Source organism: Eurosta solidaginis, chromosome 2, assembly GCF_040869045.1.
Source record: "Eurosta solidaginis isolate ZX-2024a chromosome 2, ASM4086904v1, whole genome shotgun sequence".
NCBI lineage: Eukaryota > Metazoa > Arthropoda > Insecta > Diptera > Tephritidae > Eurosta > Eurosta solidaginis.
Genome location: NC_090320.1, coordinates 206,485,320 through 206,508,007, shown reverse-complemented (window position 1 = coordinate 206,508,007; position 22,688 = coordinate 206,485,320). Strand labels below are relative to the sequence as shown.

General features: G+C 36.7%; 1 protein-coding gene across 1 annotated transcript in view; it reads left to right on the top strand.

Annotated features, from left to right (window-relative positions):
* Nucleotides 1-20,776, top strand: part of LOC137240558 (integral membrane protein 2B) — a 62,504-nt gene extending 41,728 nt beyond the window's left edge. The window contains exons 2-3 of the mRNA XM_067766994.1: nucleotides 1,511-2,198; nucleotides 13,444-20,776. Of these exons, the coding sequence (XP_067623095.1) occupies nucleotides 1,511-2,198; nucleotides 13,444-13,571 (816 nt within the window). The 3' untranslated portion in view covers nucleotides 13,572-20,776. The remainder of the gene's footprint in view (nucleotides 1-1,510; nucleotides 2,199-13,443) is intronic.
* The last annotated feature ends 1,912 nt before the right edge of the window (nucleotides 20,777-22,688 follow it).

The window sequence follows — 22,688 nt, the reverse complement described above, 5'->3', positions numbered from 1 at the left end:
AATAATTTACTTACAATTGTGTAAATTTTGTAACCAAGCATATATTTCCTTAAAATACAACAAAAATATAAATAAAAAATGTATAAAATAATGTTTAGTATAGCACTTAGGTTGGTATTGATTGAGCGTGAGGAGAATATACATAAATGTGTTCGGAGGCAATTAAGGGAAAGTTCTAACCCTTTGGAGCTAAATGATTCACTGTAAGCTAAAAATTACTATTTTCAGCACTTTTGAATGACAAGTTAATTTTTTTTCAATTAGTTTTCGCCAATATTACAGGCTAAACAAGTCGACATTCTAATATTTGCTAGTTATTCTTACCACTCCTTGCCACCATTGAAACAAAAATTTGGAGTTCCACTAATTGTAAAATTGTGTACATGTCTTCGTTTTTTCGCATAGGGACCATGAAGTGGGTCTTAGCCAATCTTGTTTCAGTGAGGTGCTCAACATTTTGGAACCGTTGCTTTGTCCACAATGGATAACTTGGCCAACTGATACGTTGTCATAAAAAATTGAATTTGCAGCAATACAGGAATTTCACTTCTTCCACTCAGCTTCCGATTGTGCGTTATTTATTGATTTATTTCTAATAATAAAAAAACATATAATTATAAGAGTATCAAACTTCAAAACAAAAAATTACTTAAATTTTGTTTTCCTCTCGTTCGCCTGTAAAATATAAGTGAACAAATTTGGGTGTTTATTTCGCCCGAACAAAGAGTTGCCGATAAGGTGAAATATTTTTCGAACACGAAAAATTTTTTCGCCACCCTCTGCGATAGGGTGAACAAAAACTGTGAATATTTTCGGGTGAAAATAAAACTCGCGATAAGGGTGATTGAGTTTGGCATAAAGTTTACAAGCCAGTTGTTGTTGTTGTTGTTGTTGTAGCGAAAGGGTTTCTCCCCGAACGCTTTGGGGAGTGTTATCGATGTGATGGTCCTTTGCCGGATACAGATCCGGTACGCTCCGGTAACACAACACCATTAAGTTACTAGCCCGACCACCTCGGGAACGATTTATATGGCCACATTAAACCTTCAGGCCATCCCTCCCTCCCCACCCCCAAGTTCCATGAGGAGCTTGGGGTCGCCAGAGCCTCGGCTGTAAACAGGATTCGCCACGGATAGGTGAGGTTGACAATTGGGTTTGGAGAAGCTATATATTGAGATGGCAACCTCAAGGGTTGCGCTACACAACCCCTTGAATCTGATATTTTAGTGGCCTCTTACGACAGGCATACCTACCGCGGGTATATTCTGAACCCCTAATCCGCTGAGGGTTTTACAATCCAGTATTATTAGTGTTTTTTTTTTTTTTTTTTTTTGGAAAAATATCGTTCTTAGCGATAAAAGCTTTTGTTTGTAAGATTTTAAGGTTAAAGTTGATCGAAGTTCTGTATAGTTTTAATCAGTTTGCAAAGGTTGTTGGGAAGGGCTAAGGCTTTCTGGTGGCTGAGTCAATATGCTTTAATTTTAATATTTTCCTTTTTAATCCTTTACAGCAATCTTCCTATCACAGTGATGCCGATACCGAATCAATGGTTTTCAATCGTCCACCCGGCTCTTGTATCAAAACTCTATTACTATTCCTCATTGCTGTTGTCGTTATGATGATGGGTTTGCTTGGTGGTTACACCTTATATCGTATTTATGCACCACCAACAGCTTCAAATTTACATTATCGTGCTCTTTGTGACATTCCATACATGCCAACGGGTAATATAAGTATACCACGCCTATACGAACAATCAGATGATTTAGACTGGCGTAATCTATTTTCACGTTTTACAAATTATAATGGTTTGGATGATGATTATTTCCGTGAAGAAATTGAATTGGATATGGGCGATAATGAAAGTTATGCCAAAATTGATGTACCCGATTTTAAGGATGGACGTCGTGGACGCTTTATGCATGATTTCAGAGAAAATCAATCGGCAATCATTGATACTACAGCAAATCGTTGTTTCATAATGCCATTGGATCGTGATACAACTTTGCCACCAAAAAGTTTTCTTGATTTAATGCAAAAAATGGGTTCGGGCTATTACAACATCGATACAGATCGTGTGCGTCGCAGAATGCGTGTACTTACACCGCCCATCACTGATCGTTCATTGATCTCTGAGCGTATTGCTAATGAGTGTTATGACATGAAAGTTTACTTGCTTGAGAATTATATTTCGGGAGGTAAGCATTTCATGTTCTTTTAATTATTTACATACGGTTTATTGATATGTGAACATCTTTGCTCACAGTATGGGGGAATCCTGAACGTTAGCGTAAGGTGTACGCGTAAGTGGTATGCTATATGGGGGATATATGTAGAATGTAAATGTAGGCGTGTTAGTGTGGGGTATTGGTAGGGCTGCCAGACGTCCCGGGTTTATGCCATTTGTCCCGGTCCAACCCTAAAATGTCCCGGTTTTCGTTTAGGTGTCCCGGTTTTTAAATGTAATCGATTGTAAAGAGCCATGAAATCTACCAACTCTAAAATGTCCCGGTTTTCGTTTAGGTGTCCCGGTTTTTAAATGTAATCGATTGTAAAGAGCCATGAAATCTACCAACTATTTGGTTTGCTTATAATGTGCGCTCCAACTAGTCTGAATACAAGTACCAACTACCGACTTTAATTGTAAAATTCTAGCATCACTAGATAGTTGCACATTGGATAGAACACATACATATATCGATTATCGATGTAATTAATTAGCTACAGCTGTTTTTGTTTTGCGCTAAGTATTTGGTTCTTCAAGTTGAGTATTTCTGATTTCATTGTAAGTTTTCTCACAAAATTTATAAAATAGATCTGTTTATAATACTTTCAATCACTTTTAGTAAATGCCAAAATGGAAATGTAAATTCCTTCTCTCATACACAGAGAAATGGTCTTTTATGAAACTTGGAAGAAGTGAACATGAATCGTTGTGCACAGTTTCCGATTGTTTTATTGCCATTGGGTCACGGTGGACGCTCAGATATTCTTGTTTATATCGACAGTTCCAAGCTCAAATCAAGGTTATGCGAGGCGTCTACTTCAAAAGAAATTTCGGTAATAGTCTAGTTGAGGGGTTGTTGTTGTTGTTGTAGCGATTAGGTTACTCCCCGAAGGCTTTGGGGAGTGTTATCGATGTGATGGTCCTTTGTCGGATACAGATCCGATACGCTCCGGTAACACAGCACCATTAAGGTGCTGGCCCGACCATCTCGGGAACGATTTATATGGCCACATTAAACCTTCAGGCCATCCCTCCCTCCCCACCCCCAAGTTCCATGAGGAGCTTGGGGTCGCCAGAGCCTCGTCTGTTAGTGAAACGGGATTCGCCGCTCGAAGGTGAGGTTGACAATTGGGTTGGAGGAGCTATATATTGCGCTACACAACCCCTTGAATCCCCTAGTTGAGGGGTCGACTGCTAATACGCGTGAGAAGTGTCAAAAGACGCGTATTAATCTCGAAAACAATAATCCGAAGGCGGAAAAGAAAAATTTTGTCTCTGTCCGGAGATATTTGCAGTTGAAGTTGGTGATTTTCATGTGGTTGTTGTTGTGCTAATACCCCTAAAAAAATTTGTGCATCACCGTGGCGGTAGCCACGGTTATACCACACACCCGGAATTGGCATGGCGTAGCCCAGGGTTATTTTTTATAAGCGCGGCCGAAGGCCGCCAACGCAGAAAGGTGTTCTGCGCAAAAATACTATGGATCCCACCCCCGGTTTCGGAGGTACCCGCGGGTCTTTTTTCGATTTTTCGTTAATATCTTTTGAACGAGTTAAAATTTTTTTTCTGATTATCAATACTGATGTCAAGACGCGTCGCTTGACACCTCTCTCGATATTTTTGGTAGCGTATTAGCAGTCCACCCCTCAACTAGACTATTACCGAAATTTCTTTAGGTATTCGGGTTTCGGTCGAAATTCGTTTCTTTTTTGGGTTTTGTTGATGGTTGTAACATCTTTGTACATTATTCACTTAGATTTATAAAATAATAAAGGCGGAACTAGTAGCCGTAACGAAACCAGAAGAAACACTGGATGCATATAACTTAAACTGCAGTCGCGTCAACTTTTATATTGACAGCCAAGCAGCAACTAGGCAATAATCTCGCATCGCGCAGCATCTTAAAGTGTGTTAAGGTGTAAGCAATCCCTGGAAATAATCGGGACAGGGGAAAGCATGTATCTATATTGGGTCCCAGGGCATATGTGAAAAGATGGGAATGGAGAAGCGGATGATCTACCTAAACCAGGCGCATCCCTCGAAGCTTCCTCCGTAGACGTCCCAATTAGACTGGGCGAGATACAATGAAGGCAAGAGTTGCACATGATCGACCAAGCGGGAAAGGCTTGAGCACACGCGCGGGGCCGCAAAGTGTCAAAGATCATGTGTAGGTCTTACAACCTTAGACAGTTACTCCTATCATTAAAAAGAGAGGAGTGTAGACTCATGACGGGTATTCTGACTGGACACTGCCCTCCGGCGTGACTCTCCGTTACCCTGGTGAGGAAGGCTTGGCCAGTGACAGCAGATGAAGGAAGTGCGGATTGAAGGAGGAAACGATAGAGCACGTTTCGTGCTCATGCCCTGCGCTTGTCAGTGCTTTTGTTTAACTATATTTTATTAAAATAATTTGTTAAAAATAAACGATTGTGAGCACACAAAGAAATCTATTTGTACTATGGCACTGTTGTGAATGTTTGCACTGCATTACCGGCAGTTGCTACCATATGCCAGATGGCAGCGCAAGATGTAAGTTTTAATTGACTGAAAGAACAGCTGATTTCTGTTGATATTTGATGAGAGACTTTTATATTGGTTGCGCAAGAAGCGCACGGGTCCGGTTCGTAATAAAATAAAACAATAGAATAAAATAAATATAATAAAATGTAATAAAATTAAAGAAAGTAAAATAAATAACAAAAGTTAAATTAATACAATTAAATAAAATAATAAATAAAATAAAGTATGTATGTATGTATTTATTTGAAAATTTGTTCCTAGCACAACAATTTTGACAAATTATTTAACAGTGCTAGTCATGAATAGCATGAGCTATAAAAATTGAACGTTTATAATAATAATAAATTAGATTAATCAAATTAAATTAAATATAATGGATAATAGTGAAATATTTATGTATGTAAATGTAAATCGTAAAACTAAAGAAAAGTAATTAATAAATATTAAAAGACAGCAGTAGTGATGATAACCTTTGGCTGGTTATAGATCGAATAGTATTTAACAAATAAAGAAAGAAGACACAAAGAAAGGAAAAGGACTTAGAAATGAACATTTTAACAACAACTATTTGAGATCCAGTTTGAGTCGTTAAAAAATGATGTTAGTTCTTTTTTGAAGTGCAGAGCTTTACTTAAGAGTCGAAGACTTGTAGGTAGGGAGTTCCAAAGATGTATTGCAGTAACAAATAATTGGCGCTCAGAGGTTAGCGTGCGGTATCTAATGCGCTTAAGAAGAAGCACCGATCTTGATGATTGCAGAAAAATAAGCTTACGATATAGATAGTCAGGTTCCTTCGTGTGCATCAATTTATGGAGGAAGGACAGTGTTTTGACTTTTAAAAGATTTTCGAAAGAAATGTTTAGAACCCTTTCAGCATGTTGTGATATGTGGTCAAGTCTTTTCAACCCATAAACATATCTAGCAATGTTGTTGTAAACAACATTTAGTTTGTTCTTGCACAGATAGTCACAGTTTCCATTGATTAGCGTAGGTATTAAGTACGCTTTAGCCAGAAGTAGTCTTATGTGCAAAGGCGTGGAATACTGTGTTAACCATAGTGTACGAAGCATTCCATACACTTTTCCAACCGTTCTAAAAATATTGTCTTTCCATGTCAATGTTTTGTTAAAAATTACACCTAAGTTTTTCGCCGTATCTACGTATTCTATAACGGAATTGTCGAACACTACATTCTCTAAATCATTAGTGGGAAAAGATCTTCTATGAATAACAATACATTTTGACTTATTCGGGTTTATACATAAGCCATTCATAGTAGCCCATGAAAATATTTGATTAAAATCGTGGTTTAAGTTACTTATGCACAAGCTAGTTTGATCACGAGGACAAGAAGAGCATCGATCATAACGGACGTGTTATGTGTTGCTCTGTGTTTTTGCTAAAATTTAGTGGTAAATGCAAAGATATATCTCATAAATTGCTGTTGAACATAAACTAAAAAGTCAGTTATTGAAATTGGATATTTAAACTTATAAATTATTGAGACAGTGACTCTTAAAATAAAAAAAAAAAAAAAAATAAAATTTTAATGATGCCTCAGCTAGAGTGTAAAGATTGCACAGCAAAAATACTGCAAGTGGAAGATATGCTAACATGCAGTGGGGGCTGTGATAATGTTTTTGTGTGAAGTGTAGCAATTTAAAAAGAGCAGAATTAAAATTTCTAAATGAAAATTTAAATATTAAATGGTATTGTAACCAGTGTAGCTTTTCAAACATAAATACAAAATTTATTGAAATAAAACATTCTATTGAAAAAAGTGAATCAAAAAACTTAAAAAGATCAGATGTTAAAGAAATAGTGGAGGATGCAATAACGAATAAAATGCAAAAAATGAAAATGACTTTACAGTTGAAATAAATGCAGTAATAGAACAAATATTTAGTGAAAGATGCAAAATATTGAAACAGGAGCTCATAACTGAGATACATAAGAGTCTGAACAGCAGCTGCGATAAATTAAGTGAAATGCGTGCTGAAAAGAAACAAATAAATGCAAAATCATCATATGCAGAAATGGCAAAAAGAAACGCAAACAAAATAGTTATTAAACCTATAAACAACAAAAATACAAAAGAAACTAAGAAAGCACTAAAAAAAGTAATCGAACCAACCGAAGGTCTTATCACGACTGTTACTAACATAAATAAAGGTGCGATAATAGTTGAGTGCAAAAACAGTGAAGCAGTAGAAGAAGTACAAAAGAAAGTAAACAAAGAAATAGGTCAAGAATATGCTACGGAAAAATTGAGAGGAACGAAAAAGCGGAGAGCGTTAAAAATAGTGGGGCTCTCAACAAAATTAAGTGATGAGAGAATTATTGAGTGTGCAAAAAAACAGAACGATATTGAAGATAATAAAGAGTTAAAAATTATTAAGGTTTATGAAGATCGCAATAAAAGAGAAGAAAGCTATAATATTATTATAGAAACAGATTGTGAAACGTATGAGCATTTAATTGAGAAGAAGAGAATAAAAGTTGAATGGGACAGTTTCCAACATAAAGCTAGTGATTGTGCATTTAAACAAGCATGTAGCAAATGCAGTGAACAGCATGATGTTAAAGAGTGTAACTCAAACATCATAAGATGTGTTAACTGCTTTGACTTGGTGAGAAGAAAAGTTATAGATGTTGAAGTGGATCACTATGCCTATAGTACTAAGTGCCCTGCATATATACACTATCTGCAGAGCAAAAAAGCGAAGAAATAGCAACCAAATAAAAACTTTGAATTTAAATGTATATATTTAAATATATGTAGTATTATTTCTAACAAAAATGAACTAGAAAATCTTCTTGTGGAGCAGAAACCTGCGTTACTATTGTGCTCGGAAACATGTGCCACGGGTGATATTAGAGAAGCAGAGTTACATATTAATGCCTATACGGTAATTAGATGTGACTCACATATATGCTCACAACTCTGTGAAATACAACGTTATATATAATAACAGCATTAATAATAACATTTGGTGCATCGTAATAAAACTAAAAGAGTGCGATAAAAAATGGCAAATAGAGGTTCTATATCACTCACCTAATACGAGTGATTCTGACTTCTTAAATTATCTAAATGAAATATTGTTGGAAAAAGTTGAGTTAAGTGTGAATTGCTTCGTGGTTGGAGACTATAACATTAACGTTAATAATGCCAACAACACCTATAGCAAGAAATTAACAGATATGTTTAATGATTTGGCAATGAGCCAAAACATACTCTGCAACACACGAATCACAGATACGACTGAAACAAAAATCGACCTTCTATACTCAAATTCGAATGATGTTATTTGTCAAAACATGGACAAGTATAAAATATCAGATCATGAAACGATAGAAATAAAACTTAATACATCAGCACCATATAAAATGAGAACAACAAAAACAATTACCTCATGGGAGCTTTATAATAAAGAAAATCTACTTAACTTGTTGCGCGCATGCAGTTTTGTGTTAAATGATTCAACCAGTATAGAATCCCAATTAGACAATGTATGACAGGGTTAACATTTGAAAAAGTAGTGAATATAAGACTTATGAATAAGTGGTATGATCATGAACTTACACAATTAAATAAACTTAAATATAATCTTTTAAATGAGTCTAGGAAAACCGGAAATTGGGACAATTATAAAGAAATAAACAAAAGATACAAAAAACTTATCAAAAAGAAAAAGGCGAAATATATGGAAAACAAAATCTTAATTAGTAAAAATAATAGCAAAGAAATGTGGAAAAATCTAAAGCAAACCATAAACCTGAAAAAAGATCATCAAGAAATAAACAAAATTCAAATATTAGATAAGCAAATCGAAGAAAATATCGAAATTGCGAATGAGCTCAATAACTTTTTCGTAAACAGTGTTTTAGAAATAAACCAAAGTATCGAACATATTGATTTAAATTTAACCGTATCTGATAGCAGTTCGACATTCAAATTTAATAAAGTTGTAGCAGATGACATTGTCAAAATAGTTCGGCTATTCAAGAACAAAATTGGTGGCAAAAATCTTTTATCAGAAGGAGTTTTAAAAGATTCAATAGAGTATACAGCTTATTTTTATGCAAAAATTATAAATGAAAGCATGGAAACGGGCATTGTACCACAAAGATGGAAAGCGTCGACCATTATACCAGTAAAAAAATAAAAAATACGTATAAACCTGAGGAAATGCGACCTATAAATACACTACCATGTGATGAAAAAATTATGGAAAAAGTTATAAAAAATAAGTTAGAAAATTACTTGGAAGACAATAAATTAATAATAAGTGAACAATCGGGATTTAGAAGAAAACACTCATGTGAAACGGCACTGAATATAGTGATCTCTAACTGGAAGGAAGATCTAAATAACAAAAAAGACACTGTTTGCGTTTTCCTGGATCTGAAAAGGGCATTCGAAACAGTGGACCGAGACATTTTGCTCCAGAAAATGAAAGTCATGGGAATTCAGGGTATAGAATTAAAGTGGTTCCACAATTACTTGACTGGCAGAAAACAAAAAGCCATAATCTGTGATGAAATATCAAACAAAATTTCGGTCCCATTAGGGTTACCGCAAGGTTCTGTATTGGCTCCTTTATTATTTTTGATTTATATTAATGATATTGTTAAAGCTGTAAAGTACTGTAACATAAAACTTTTTGCGGATGATGCTCTGCTTAGAATAAGTGAAAGTAGTTTAACAACTGCATTGACAAAAATGCAGCGTGACTTAGATAGTTTATATAAATGGCTATGTGGTAACAGACTGAAACTTAACGTGAGTAAAACAAAATATATGGTTATTAGCCGAAAAATCGAAAGCGAAGTTGCGAGTATTCAGCTCAGGGTGAAAGATGAAATGTTAGAGCAAATAAAATCAATAAAATATCTTGGGATTGTAATTGACAACAAACTCAAATTTGATGAACATATTCGATACACTGTAGGAAAGATAGCTAAACAAGTCGGTTTTATGCAAAGAACCTGTAAATTTATAAATAGAGAGTTTAAGGATATTGTATACAAAACATTGATTGAATCTAATTTTAAATATTGCCCATCAGTCTTATTCATTATACCAGATACAAAAATAGATAGACTTCAGATATTGCAAAATAGGTGTATGCGATTTGTGTTACGGGAAAAGTCAGATGCGTCGATAAGCGACATGCTAATAAAACTAAAATGGCTAAGTGTTCAAACAAATTATTTTTTATTATACTCTAAAAATGATCTTCAATATACGAAAGGGAAATGTACCTGAATACTTAACAAATAATGTTGTATATATAAACGAAACCCATCATTTTAATACCCGTAGAAAAAATGATTTTAAACTGCCACTCTATAGAACTGAAGTGGACAAACAAAACCTTTTCCATAAAGGATTTAAAAACTTTAATGAATTGCCTAATGAAATAAAAAATTGTGAAGAAATTTATGTATTTAAAAGCAGGCTATATGAACATTGCAAAACCTTACCTATAAGATAAGTTCTAGAATGTGATTTAATATATATTGTTCAAACTAGGCTTACGCTGTAATAAATAAATAAAAACACGTAAACAACTGCACATCATCAGCGTAGATATGAACATTACAATACTTAAGGACATCGGGTAAGTCATTGATATACAGAACAAATAACAGAGGACCCAGGATAGAGCCTTGAGGGACGCCTCTTAAGACATGTAGGAAGTCAGACTTTTCTCCACCTATACATACTGCTTGAGTCCTGTCGACAAGATATGATCTTATAAGGGCAACTGCATGACCAGAGAAGTTAAATAAGTTTGCCAGCTTCCTACAGAGCAGAGTGTGGTCTACAGAATCAAAAGCTTTTGACCTGAAACCGGACTGACTCTCTGACAGGAGCTTGTATTCATGTACATATGATACGATTTTCCCATGTAGAATACGTTCAACGACCTTAGAGAGGAAAGGGAGTATGGCTATTGGTCGATACTCATTATTTTGTTTACTGATTGGAATAACTTTTGCAGCTTTCCAGTATATTGGGAAGACACCGGTCGTCAAAATTGAGTTGACCAAGTAAGTAATGTGGGGAAGGATTTTTGGAAGAATGACTTTTAAAAACTTTGAACATATACCATCAAGTCCCATTGCGTTAGACTTCACAGAAAGTATGGCTTGGACAACATCACAATTATCGACACAAACAAACTCGAAAGGGCTAGTGTCAACATTAACACGCACGGAGTAGTTATCAATACACACATTGTCGGCTGAGTTTGGTAGTCTTACAAAAGTATTATTTATTTCGTTGATGTCGACATCAGGGGGATGAGACAGGTCAATTTTGGGCTTACCAATTCCTATTTGTTTGATTTTGTTCCACTTTTCTTTTGTATTCAAAGCAGAACTAAACTTATACTTAAAATAATTTGCCTTGGCCAGCCTTATGGCTTTGTTTGCAGTAAGCCGAGCTGTTTTAAAGCAGCTATGCGCTTCGACTGTTTTGTACCTTTTCCACCGTGAGTAGACTTGGTTACGAAGGTGAATAAGGTGTTTTAATGTAGCATTGAACCAAGGGCTATTCTTGTATTTAGGTGTTTTTATTTTTAGAGGAACGTGATCATCGAATAACTTATTTATGTTATCCTGCAGAAACTTTGTCTGGTCATCAACCGATGTTAACGTACGAATCAAGCTCCATTCAACCGAATCAACGGACTCAGCAAGAGAATAATAATATATACTTCTGTAATCGCGATACGCGAACGAACTTGGCCTACATGATGTTTGGAAGTTGTAGTTTAGGAATATCAGGTCGTGTTTTGAGAAGCAGGAGGCGGATAGTTACGTGTAGTGAATCATTTTATGAAAATCATTGACAAAAAATAAATCTAATAGAGAAGTTAGTATTTGTGAAATGCGTTGGTATAGTACAGTTTGTGGGAAAAAGTCCCAGAGATTCCATGCTTTGTTTTAAAGTGGTATCCACCAGTAGGTTACTATTAAAATCTCCAGCGATGATAATATTGTCATAGTCTATTAGTAACGATTGAAGAAATTCAATAAACGCGAAAAAATCTACTAGTCGATTCGGTCTGTATGCACAGCCGATAAGAAGCCTACTATTATTCTCAGAAAACATATGAACAAACACATATTCCAGAGGATCACCTAGACTAGAACAACAACACAATTTACAGGACATACTACTTTTTACATATATCGCAACACCACCACCATGACCACTTCTATCAACTCTGAAAAGACAATAAAAATAAAATAAAAAAAATTTAAAAAAGTCAAAAATAAGTAAAAGAGAAAAGAATTAATTAAATTAAAATAAAATTAACGAAATAGAATAAAATAAATTTAAAAAAATTTATTCAAATTATTTAAAAACTTATAATTAAAATAAAACAAAATTAAATCGATTTTTAATGAGGTCGTTATTCGTTTGTTGGCGGAAAGTTTTGGATTTATTATCGAAAATTATCGATATTTATCGATTTGTTACCAAAAAGTTATTGATTCCATACCGATATGTTAGCAAAAGTATTTCAATGTGTTTTTGGAAATTTATAGATTTGTTATCTATCTATTCGTTTTCGGAAACTTATATAGATAGACTTGATAACGGAGTGCTACCAATTTGTTATTGATTTGGTATCCAAAAGTTATCGTTTTCTTATTGGAATTTTACAAATTTGTTATGAGCGTGTTTTCGATGCGTTATCGACGACTCGTCGCTTTGTTATCTTCAATATTATCTCAATGGCACATGTGTAACCCTTCGATAACCAGCGGATAAGAAGCCAATAAAAAGAAAAAGTCGACGATAATAATTCGCTATGAATAATAAAACAATAACTTGTCGGTATCGGTTGTTAAAGACATGAAGCCGACGAAGCTCTTCTCAAAAAGTCCGAAACTATTTGTAACACGTAATACGAGCCTTGACTTATCACTTTGGTCAGTGTCAAACGACAGTGTGTTAGAAAGAGAAGGAAACAAACATATTGTTACGAATTTTGTGCAATTCCGCTTATTTTACACCTTCTACTAACGTCCGTATCGCTAAACTGTTGAATAAATAACTCTAATATTCAATAATGCAAAATGGCCTTTATTAAAGTACTTCACAATAACACTGATACTTCACAACCAATAGCTTGCTTAAATCAAACTGATTGTCGTGCCTCTACTGTTGCTGCCTTTTATACTCTGTGATTTCTCGTTCGCATACTTCTAGGTGCTTCCAGAATTTACTTAGTTACTGCTATAAAATTATAACTGCAGATGCACGTGTAGAGCTTCTCATATGCGCGTGTATATGTGAGTGACACTTCCACAGATAATTGCCTACTTTTCAGAGCATCTCAGATAAGATATATGCATGTGTTTGTGCGTCTCTTCTCCGCTGCTCATATGGACATATGGGTACACATAATGATTGATTTGTTGATGTGCATACGAGTCACTGCTTAGTATCGCTTAGAGATGATAGTACCCCTTAGTGTTGCTAGTATTCGTCACAATATCTTATTTGTAAAGCTATAAAATTACTATGTCTTTGTTTGAGGACACATTTTTTACAGCTCTTAGGTCCATTTATAAAAACTTAGTGCTTAAGTAATGATTTTTTCTTTTATTTTTGTTTTTATTCTAAAAAAATAAATTTCAAATTTAACAATTATTTTTCTCCCCTTTTTCAGTGTTCAAACGTGAAATTAAACCTTTAACAGATTATGGCAAATTTGCTGAGTTCGGAGGCAAAAATATCGTCGAATTTGATTTAATAAATATTGCAGATATAGAGGAGTACGAAAAAAAGCAACAGTAAAATAATTTTCGTTACGTCGTTTAACGAAATATCTGCGAACTTTTAGTTTTAATCATTATAATTTCGATGCTTGACGAGTGAGAAGGTATATATATGTAATTGTGACACTTGATGTTAATGAATTTTGTTATAAATTATATCTACCTGTAAATACATACATTTTTTTTTTGCAAACTTATTGACGGAAACAGAAAAAAAAATAAATTACTTTTTTGGAATGCAAAATGTGCTTAAGATTCCTAATTATTGTATGACTTTAAAATTAATGTTTTTTGTATAGATTTAATTCAAAATTGTTATGTATTTTTTTTTTTTTTTTGTCTTTTTTTAATTTACAATTATGCATATATGTATTTTTCGCATTCGATCTACCTTTTGTTTGAAAATTTATAATATTTTAATTATCAATAAAATATAATTGAAAAACATCAAGTTGAACAATTAACTATTTACATGGTATAATAATGTATGCATATACATATGTATACATAGTATTTACACAAATACATATAAAAATAACAACAAATCATGTAAAAAAAATTAGAGTGAAGATGAATATTTTTTTTTTTCGTGCATCAAAAATGTTGTACCTAATATAAATAAAAGTATAAATTGTGACATATACTAAAAACACGCTATAATGTTAATATTGATATACATACAAATGTGTTTATATCGCAAAAATGCAATGCGAAGGTAAATAAGAAATAGGCCACTAATCGGGCGTAGCATTTTTTAAATAAGAAATCAGTCTAAAAAAGAGTTAACAAACTTGCTATAAATGTAAATTCTAAATGCATGAATTTGTTCATCAGACTAGGTTGGTCGTCATACGAAAAGAGAAGCTTATGTTGAACGCATTTTTTCCTTTTTTTACGAGGAAGCATTGAAAACCTCAAAGACAGATTTTAACCCGAACTAAAATTCCTACCTTCTGCTGAGCCACGATTGAACGCTACACATGCTTGAGTAGGCTTTTGCGCATATTCCGCTTAAGTTTGTCTCTCCGTAGCTTAATGCTTTACCGCGAGTATTTTCTAACTCCTTAACCCGCGAGAAGCCTTTAGTATCGTTGTGATCGGCGATCTACCCACAACCTTGAAGTTTTGGTAACAATGGTTCGTGCCAGCCACACGATCATCTGTTGTTGTTGTTGTAGCAGTGCTCACCGATCACCTGTTCGACAATGCGGGTTCAGCGGTCTAATAATACATATGGGTACGAAGAGGCATGGTCCACATTACATCACGTAGGTAAGCAGTTTTTCGTCACCGACATAGCCCAATCTAATGTTTGTATATACATACATGAAGCTTCGGCGTGAAACTGGTAGGTTAGGTTAGGTTGAACTGGCCGGTCCATGAGGACCTCACATAGACTGATTGAGTCCGTAGCGTTACCAGAAGTTTGTTTTAACGACCAAACTGAAAAACCCTATCAAAAACCAGGACCTATGTTATAAAATAACTCCGTCCTCTTGGCAAATACTAGAAGCTTCCTAGGACTTAAGCCACTTGCTGCTTCTAGATCTGACAGCTTTATCACTCCTAATAGCTGGAGTCTTAGCCTGGCAAGTGCAGGGCACGAGCAAGGAACGAGCTCGATCGTTTCCTCCTCCAACCCGCACTTCCTACATCTGCTATCACTGACCAATCCTAATTTAAAGGCATGTGACGCCAGAAGGCAGTGTCCAGTCAGAATACCCGTCATGAGTCTACAGTCCTCTCTTTTTACTGATGGAAGCAACTGTGTTAGTCTAAGGACCTAAGACCTACACTTTACAGCCCCGCGCTTGAACCCACGCCTTTCGCGATTGGTCGATAATGTGCGCCTCTCGCAAGGGATGCGCCCTTTTTAGCTAGTTCGTCCGCTTTTCCATTCCCATCTATTCCCATATGCCCTGGGACCCAATATAGATGTATGCTTCTCCCTGTCCCGATTCTCTCCAGAGACTGCTTACACTCTAACACGCATTTAGATGCTGTGCTATGCGAGATTATTGCCTTAATTGCTGCTTGACTGTCAATATAAAAGTTAACACGGTTGCAGCTTAAGCTATTCTCTTCCAGGGTTTCTACTGCTGTGGTTGCAGCTAATATTTCCGCTTGGAAAACGCTACAGTAATCCGGCATCCTGTAGGATCTGCTTATTTCCGGATCAGCGCAGTATACCGCATACCCACTGCTTCCACTACTTTGGAACCATCGGTGTACACATGTATCGCTTCGTCCGCCATTTGCGCACCCTTGCGCCAACCGTCCACCTCTATTGTGGCCTTAAGATCTCCCTCGAAGCGCATATAGGGAATCATGTAGTCTGTTCGTCTTGTAATTGATGACGCTATACTACTATGGCCATATGGTCGGCGCTCAAGCTGCCCCGAAGCACCGAGCCTGGTTGCGGTCGTTAACGCTTTGTTCTTTGCTACCAGGTCTGCAGGTAGAATGTGCAAAATGACATACAGTGCAGCCGTCGGGGGTTGTTTTCAGGGCTCCCGTAATGCTAAGCATCGATAGTCTGCATACCCCCTCTAATTTTTTGAGGTATGTTGTTTTTTGTGTGGCTTTCCACCAAACAAGAACTCCATAGTATAGAATAGGGCTTACAATCGCTGTAAAAATCCAATGAGAAAGAGAGGGCGATAGGCCCCACGTACACCCCAGCATTCTTTTACATGCATAGAGTGCCGTTGAGGCCTTCTTGACCCTCTCCTCCACGTTGAGCTTCCATGACAGCTTACTGTCTAGGATGATTCCTAGATATTTTGTGCAAGGTTTCTCCTGTAAGGTCACCCCTCCTAACTTAGGCCTGGTCCAATTTGGGACCTTGTACCTCTTTGTAAACAAGACCATATCCGTCTTCTCCGCATTGACTTTCAACCCGACATTAGATGCCCAGGTATGAATATCCCGAAGCGCCCGATCCATCAAAGAACTAATCGTTGGGAGGCACTTTCCACTTATGACAATTGCAACGTCATCTGCGTAAGCCGTAAGTTTTACGGGTCCCTCATCGAATTGCCTGAGCAGTTGGTTGATGACCAGCGTCCACAGCAGAAGTGATAGCACCCCTCCCTGCGGGGTGCCCCTGTCCACTGATTTCGTGGCCTCGTACAAACCCCATTGTGATGTAATCTTTCTGCAATTTAACATGCAGCCGAGCCATCTGATTAAGGCAGGATGTACTTTAATGTAATTAAGACCATCCATAATCGCCTATTTTGCAACATTATTGAAAGCCCCGGCAATGTCCAAGAAGACTCCTAGAGCATACTCCTTATATTCCAGGGATTTCTCTATGCTTATTACCACCCTATGCAGTGCGGTGTCTACCGACTTGCCTTTGGTGTACGCATGCTGTGTTGTGGAGAGCAGCTTTTCATCCACGTTGGACTTTATGTACACATCTATCAGCCTCTCAAAGGTGAGCAGAAATGATGTTAAGCTAATGGGTCTATAGTCTTTGGGATACACGTGACCGATTTTCCCCGCTTTTGGTAGAAAAGCTACACGAGCAGTTCTCCAAGAGTGCGGTACATGATTCAGTCTTATGCACCCATCGAATATTATTTTAAGCCATTCCACGACCGCCCTACTTGAGACTTGTAGCATGGCCGGGAATATACCATCTGGTCCCGGCGATTTAAACTTAGAAAACGTCTTCACTGCCCACTCGATCTTGGTATCGGTCACCAAGCCCGGCACTACTAGCTCCGTGATCGAAGTGTGAGTGATGTCTGCTGGCTCTTCTAAGCCGTCTTCCGATGGGAAATGTGTATCGAGAAGCACCTCAAGGGATTCCTCACTATTACGTGACCAATCTCCGTTCTCTTTCTTTATTAGTCCCTGGGCTATGTTTCCCTTTGCTAGGACTGGTAACTTGACGAAAAAAAATTTTTAAAGTAGGGGAACAATTAGAAAAACTCGAATTGGTATTTTGTTAAATTTGTTTTAGAAATTAAAAAACAAATTGTTTTTGATTTTCGTTCTCAAAAAGTTTATTTCTGTTGTTTAAATATTCTTTTATTGGGCGCTTTTTTTTTAAGACTTCAAAGTTTTTCCTGCTTGAAAATTTTCTCTAAGCGAGCTGAAAAAAGTTTGAAGCTTTAGAAAAAAACGCGCCATGTATGTAAATATTTCAAAAATTTATTAAATTCAACTGAAAATTTTTTTTCGGTATTTTCGCAGTTTTATTAAACTGCTGTATGATGCAAGAAAGGAAATAAAAGCTGTAAACTTTAAATTTTTGAAAAAATTTATTTTCAAAATTGTATTATTTTCATTTTTTATTTTAAAAAGTTTATTTTCAATATTTTCACTAATTCTTTAAATTTTTTTATAAACTTAAAGCGAATTCTGTAATAAATTTGAATTGGTTTTTTTTTTTAATTTTCGGGACTTTCGAATTTTATTATTACAAATAGCAACTTCAAAAATTTATTAAATTCAACTGAAACTTTTTTTTTGTAAATAAACAAAAGTTGGGAACTTGAATTCTTTGAAAAAATTTGTTTTCAAAATTGTAATTTTTTTTTTTTAATTTTGGTTTTTAACAAACTTTTTAATATTGTAACGATTTTACTTGCAAATCCTCTTATACGCCCTTTTGCTAAGTTCGTGTCACTAAACTGTTGAATAAATAACTCCAATATTGAATAATGGAAAAATGGCCTTTATTAAAGTACTTCACAATAACACTTATACTTTGCAACTAGATGGCTTAATAACCAAACTGATAGCTTAAATGAAACTCTTCTATAGCCCGACAGATTGCGTGCTTAATCAAAACTGCTCGATAGCTCAAATCAAACTGAATTCCAGCGCCTCTACATTTGCTGCCTTTTATACTCTCTGATTTCAACGTTCGCATCTTCTAGGTGCTTTCATTTCCATAATCTACTAGTGGTTCATGAGCTCTCAAATTTCTCAGCTGTAACTACAATTGCACGATTTTATAGCTTCTCTCATTGCATACTTTCAGGAGTATCTCAGATATATGCATGTAGTTGTGCCTTGCTTCTCAGCTACTCGTATACGTACATGGTACATATGTGTAGACGCAATGATTGTTTCGTTTATGTAGATACATAATGATAGATCTATGGATGTGCATGATATCACTGTTTAGCATCGGCTTAGAGATAGCAGCACCCCTTAGTTTTGCTAATATTCGTAACAATATTTTCCTGAATTAATATAAACTTAAGCCAAATTCTATAATAAAGAATATAGTTCAACTAAAATTTGATTTTTTTTTCAAATTTTCGGGATATTCGAAGTTTTATTTTAAATAAATATCTCAAAAATGTATCAAATTTAACTGAAAATTTTTTGGGGCATTCACGAAGTTTTATTAAATTGTATGTTATGTTGCAGAAATTATATTTTTTAATTTGTTTTCAAAATCATAAATTTTCGTCATTTATGTTCTTGCCAAGGTGAACTCAGTACCAGGTGGTTTTGTTTCGAATTGGGTTGAATTCGCTTTGCTATCACCTTGTATAGATTCGCCTTGGTTAGTGTGAGTCAAGTTTCACAAAACTCGAGTAGTACACAATCACTACGCAACACAGCAAAATGTGTTAACTACTACTATATGTATTTATTATTTAACAATTATTTGTACATTTTATGCAGGTCATCTCATCATGTTAAAGATTGTTTTTAAGTTTGTGGTGTGAATAGTTTTCCGAAGCTCTCGAGTGCACCGCCTGGTCTAAGTGCTTAGCATAAAATTTCGAAAATCAGTGCTGTAGCATTGTTAACTCACATTTGTTTATAACAATTACAATTTGTTTATAAAACATACATACCTATGTATGTACATTAGGACGGGTCGATTTAAAAATTGCTCATTGCTCTGTGAAAATCGTATTCTAGGGATCAAAATAAGAAACTTTGCCGAAGGAACAATACCTCTAAAACGAATTCTGATGTCCACCCTTTGGGCCCAACTTTTGGGTAGGGGCAATTTCAATTCTACCTGCTGTGTCTTGTGGTGGCTTAAAAAAAACAACACAAGCAATTTTACGATCTGCAATTGTGTCACAGTGATACCTTCATTTTTTAAAACGGTTGAATAAAAAACCCACACAACTATGTTTACGACATGCAAATGCATCACAGTGATGCCTTGGTTGTTGTTGTTGTTGTTGTAGCGATTAGTTACTCCCCGAAGGCTTTGGGGAGTGTTATCGATGTGATGGTCCTTTGTCGGATACAGATCCGATACGCTCCGGTAACACAGCACCATTAAGGTGCTGGCCCGACCATCTCGGGAACGATTTATATGGCCACATTAAACCTTCAGGCCATCCCTCCCTCCCCACCCCCAATTTCCATTAGGAGCTTGGGGTCGCCAGAGCTTCGTCTGTTAGTGAAACGGGATTCGCCGCTCGAAGGTGAGGTTGACAATTGGGTTGGAGAAGCTATATATTGCGCTACACAACCCCTTGAATCCCGTGATGCCTTGGTTTTAAAAGGGGGTTGTAAAAACGATAATTTTCATCAGAATTCGTTTTAGAGGTATGGTTCCTTCGGTAAAGTTTCTTATTTTGATCCCTAGAACATGATTTTCACAGAGCAATGGGCGATTTTTTTGCCTCCCCACAAATCGACCCGGCCTAATGTATATGTTCTGTATGTATGTACGTATACCATTATAAATTACTACTTATCTTAAACATAGATTACGTTGGCCTTTTCGTTATTGTGTAAAATCGTAATTGTTTTACTGGATTTAGTAAAAATAAAAACAACTATCAGAAGTAATAAATTAGTTTTTGATTTTGATGTAATAGTTCCATTTTACTTTTTAATTTTAAAGTAAACTTTTCTCCACATACATACATAAATAATTAACAAAAGTTGTTTTTTTTTTTTTTGTTTTGAAATCAAGTTTTGCGAAACTTAACTAACTCTCTCAGTTTCTTTTGCAAAAAAAATAAAAAATAAAATTTTGTTGGTAAAATTGTAACAAATAAAATTAAATAAACATAAATGCGCGTGAGGCAGAAAATTTGTGAATTTCGAATTTTTCGAACATACAATATTAAAATGACAGTCTTACGATTGATTTATTAAGGTGGTTATCATAAATAGATTTAAAGAAGAAAAGATAAACATAATAAATTAAAACTAAATCTACTTTTCAGTGTTGAATAAAAACAAATAATGTTAAATAAAGCATACCCTTTTCAGTCTTAATCTTACTGGTATTTGGATTCATGCAATCAAGGATTACGGCTACTCCGTTGTTGTGTTGTAGCGTTAAAGACACTCCCCGAAGGCCTTGCGGAGTGCTATCGATGTTGATGGTCCTTTGCCGGATGCAGATCCGGTGCGTTCCGGTAACAAGCAACATTAAGATACTAGCCCGACCATCTCGGGAACCATTTGGTATGACCACATGAAACCTAGACCATACTACCCTCCCACCCCCTAGATCCATGACGAACTTGGGGTCGCCAGAGCCTCGGTTGTTAAAGAAACAGGATTCGCCACGGGTAGGTGAGGTTGACAATCTCGTTGGAGAAGCTATACATATATTGCGCTGACAACCACTTGAAAGGGTTGCGCTACACAGCCCCTTGAATGCCTCTTACGACAGGCATACCTACTACGGGTATATTCTAAACCCCCTAACCCGCTGGGGTTCCGCTACTCCGTTGTTATTGTTGTTGCTGTTGTAGCGATAAGGACACTCCCGAAGGCCTTTGGGAGTGGAGAGCGAGGGAATTGCCTGAAGGTTTAATGTGGCCACATAAATCGGTCCCGAGCGCTAGCAACTTAATGGTGCTGTGGTACAGGAGCGTACCGGATCTGTATCCGGCAAAGGACCATCACATCGATAACACTCCCCAAAGCCTTCGGGCAGCAACCTTATCGCTACAACAACAACAACAAGGCCTTTGGGAGTGTTATCGAGTTGATGGTCCTTTGCCGGATGCAGATCCGGTAGGTATGCCTGTCGTAAGAGGCGACTAAAATACCAAATAGATTCAAGGGGTTGTGTAGCGCAAGTCTTTCAGGTTGCCAGCGCAATATATAGCTTCTCCAAACCCAATTGTCAACCTCACCTATCCGTGGCGAATCCTGTTTCATTAACAACCGAGGCTCTGGCGACCCCGACTTCCTCATAGATCTAGGGGGTGCGAGATCGGGATGGCCTGGAAGGTCGCATGTTGTCATAACAAATCGTTCCCGAGATGGTAGGGCTTGGAAACGCAACATACCGGATCTGCATCCGGCGAAGGACCATGTTGTTGTTATTGTAGCGATAAGGTTGCTCCCCAAAGGCTTTGGGGAGTGTTATCGATGTCATGGTTCTTTGTCGGATACAGATCCGGTACGCTCCGGTAACACAGCACCATTAAGGTGCTAACCCGACCATCTCGGGAACGATTTATATGGCCACATTAAAGCTTCAGGCCATCCCTCCCTCCCCACCACCAAGTTCCATGAGGAGCTTGGGGTCGCCAGAGCCTCGTCTGTTAGTGAAACAGGATTCTCCGCGGATTGGTGAGGTTAACAATTGGGTTTGGAGAAGCTATATATTGCGCTGGCTTGCGCTACACAGCACCTTGAATCTGGGATTTTAGTCGCCCTTTTACGACAGGCATACCTACCGCGGGTATATTCTAACCCCCTAACCCGCTGGGGAGGCGAAGGATCATCAACATCGATAACACTCCCCAAGGGGTATTCAAGGGGATGTGTAGCGCAATATATAGCTTCTCCAACCCAATTGGCAACCTCACCTTCGAGCGGCGAATCCCGTTTCACTAACAGACGAGGCTCTGGCGACCCCAAGCTCCTCATGGAACTTGGGGGTGGGGAGAAAGGATGGCCTAAAGGTTTAATGTGGCCATATAAATCGTTCCCGATATGGTCGGGCTAGTACCTTAATGGTGCTGTGTTACCGGAGCGTACCGCATATGTATCCGGCAAAGGACCATCACATCGATAACACTCCCCAAAGCCTTCGGGGAGTAACCTTATCGCTACAACAATACTCCCCAAGGCCTTCGAGGAGTGTCCTTATCGCTACAACAACAACAAAGGCGATGAGGTGTAAGACGCTTTTTATGAACAATTAGAACGCACATACGCTGCCCGG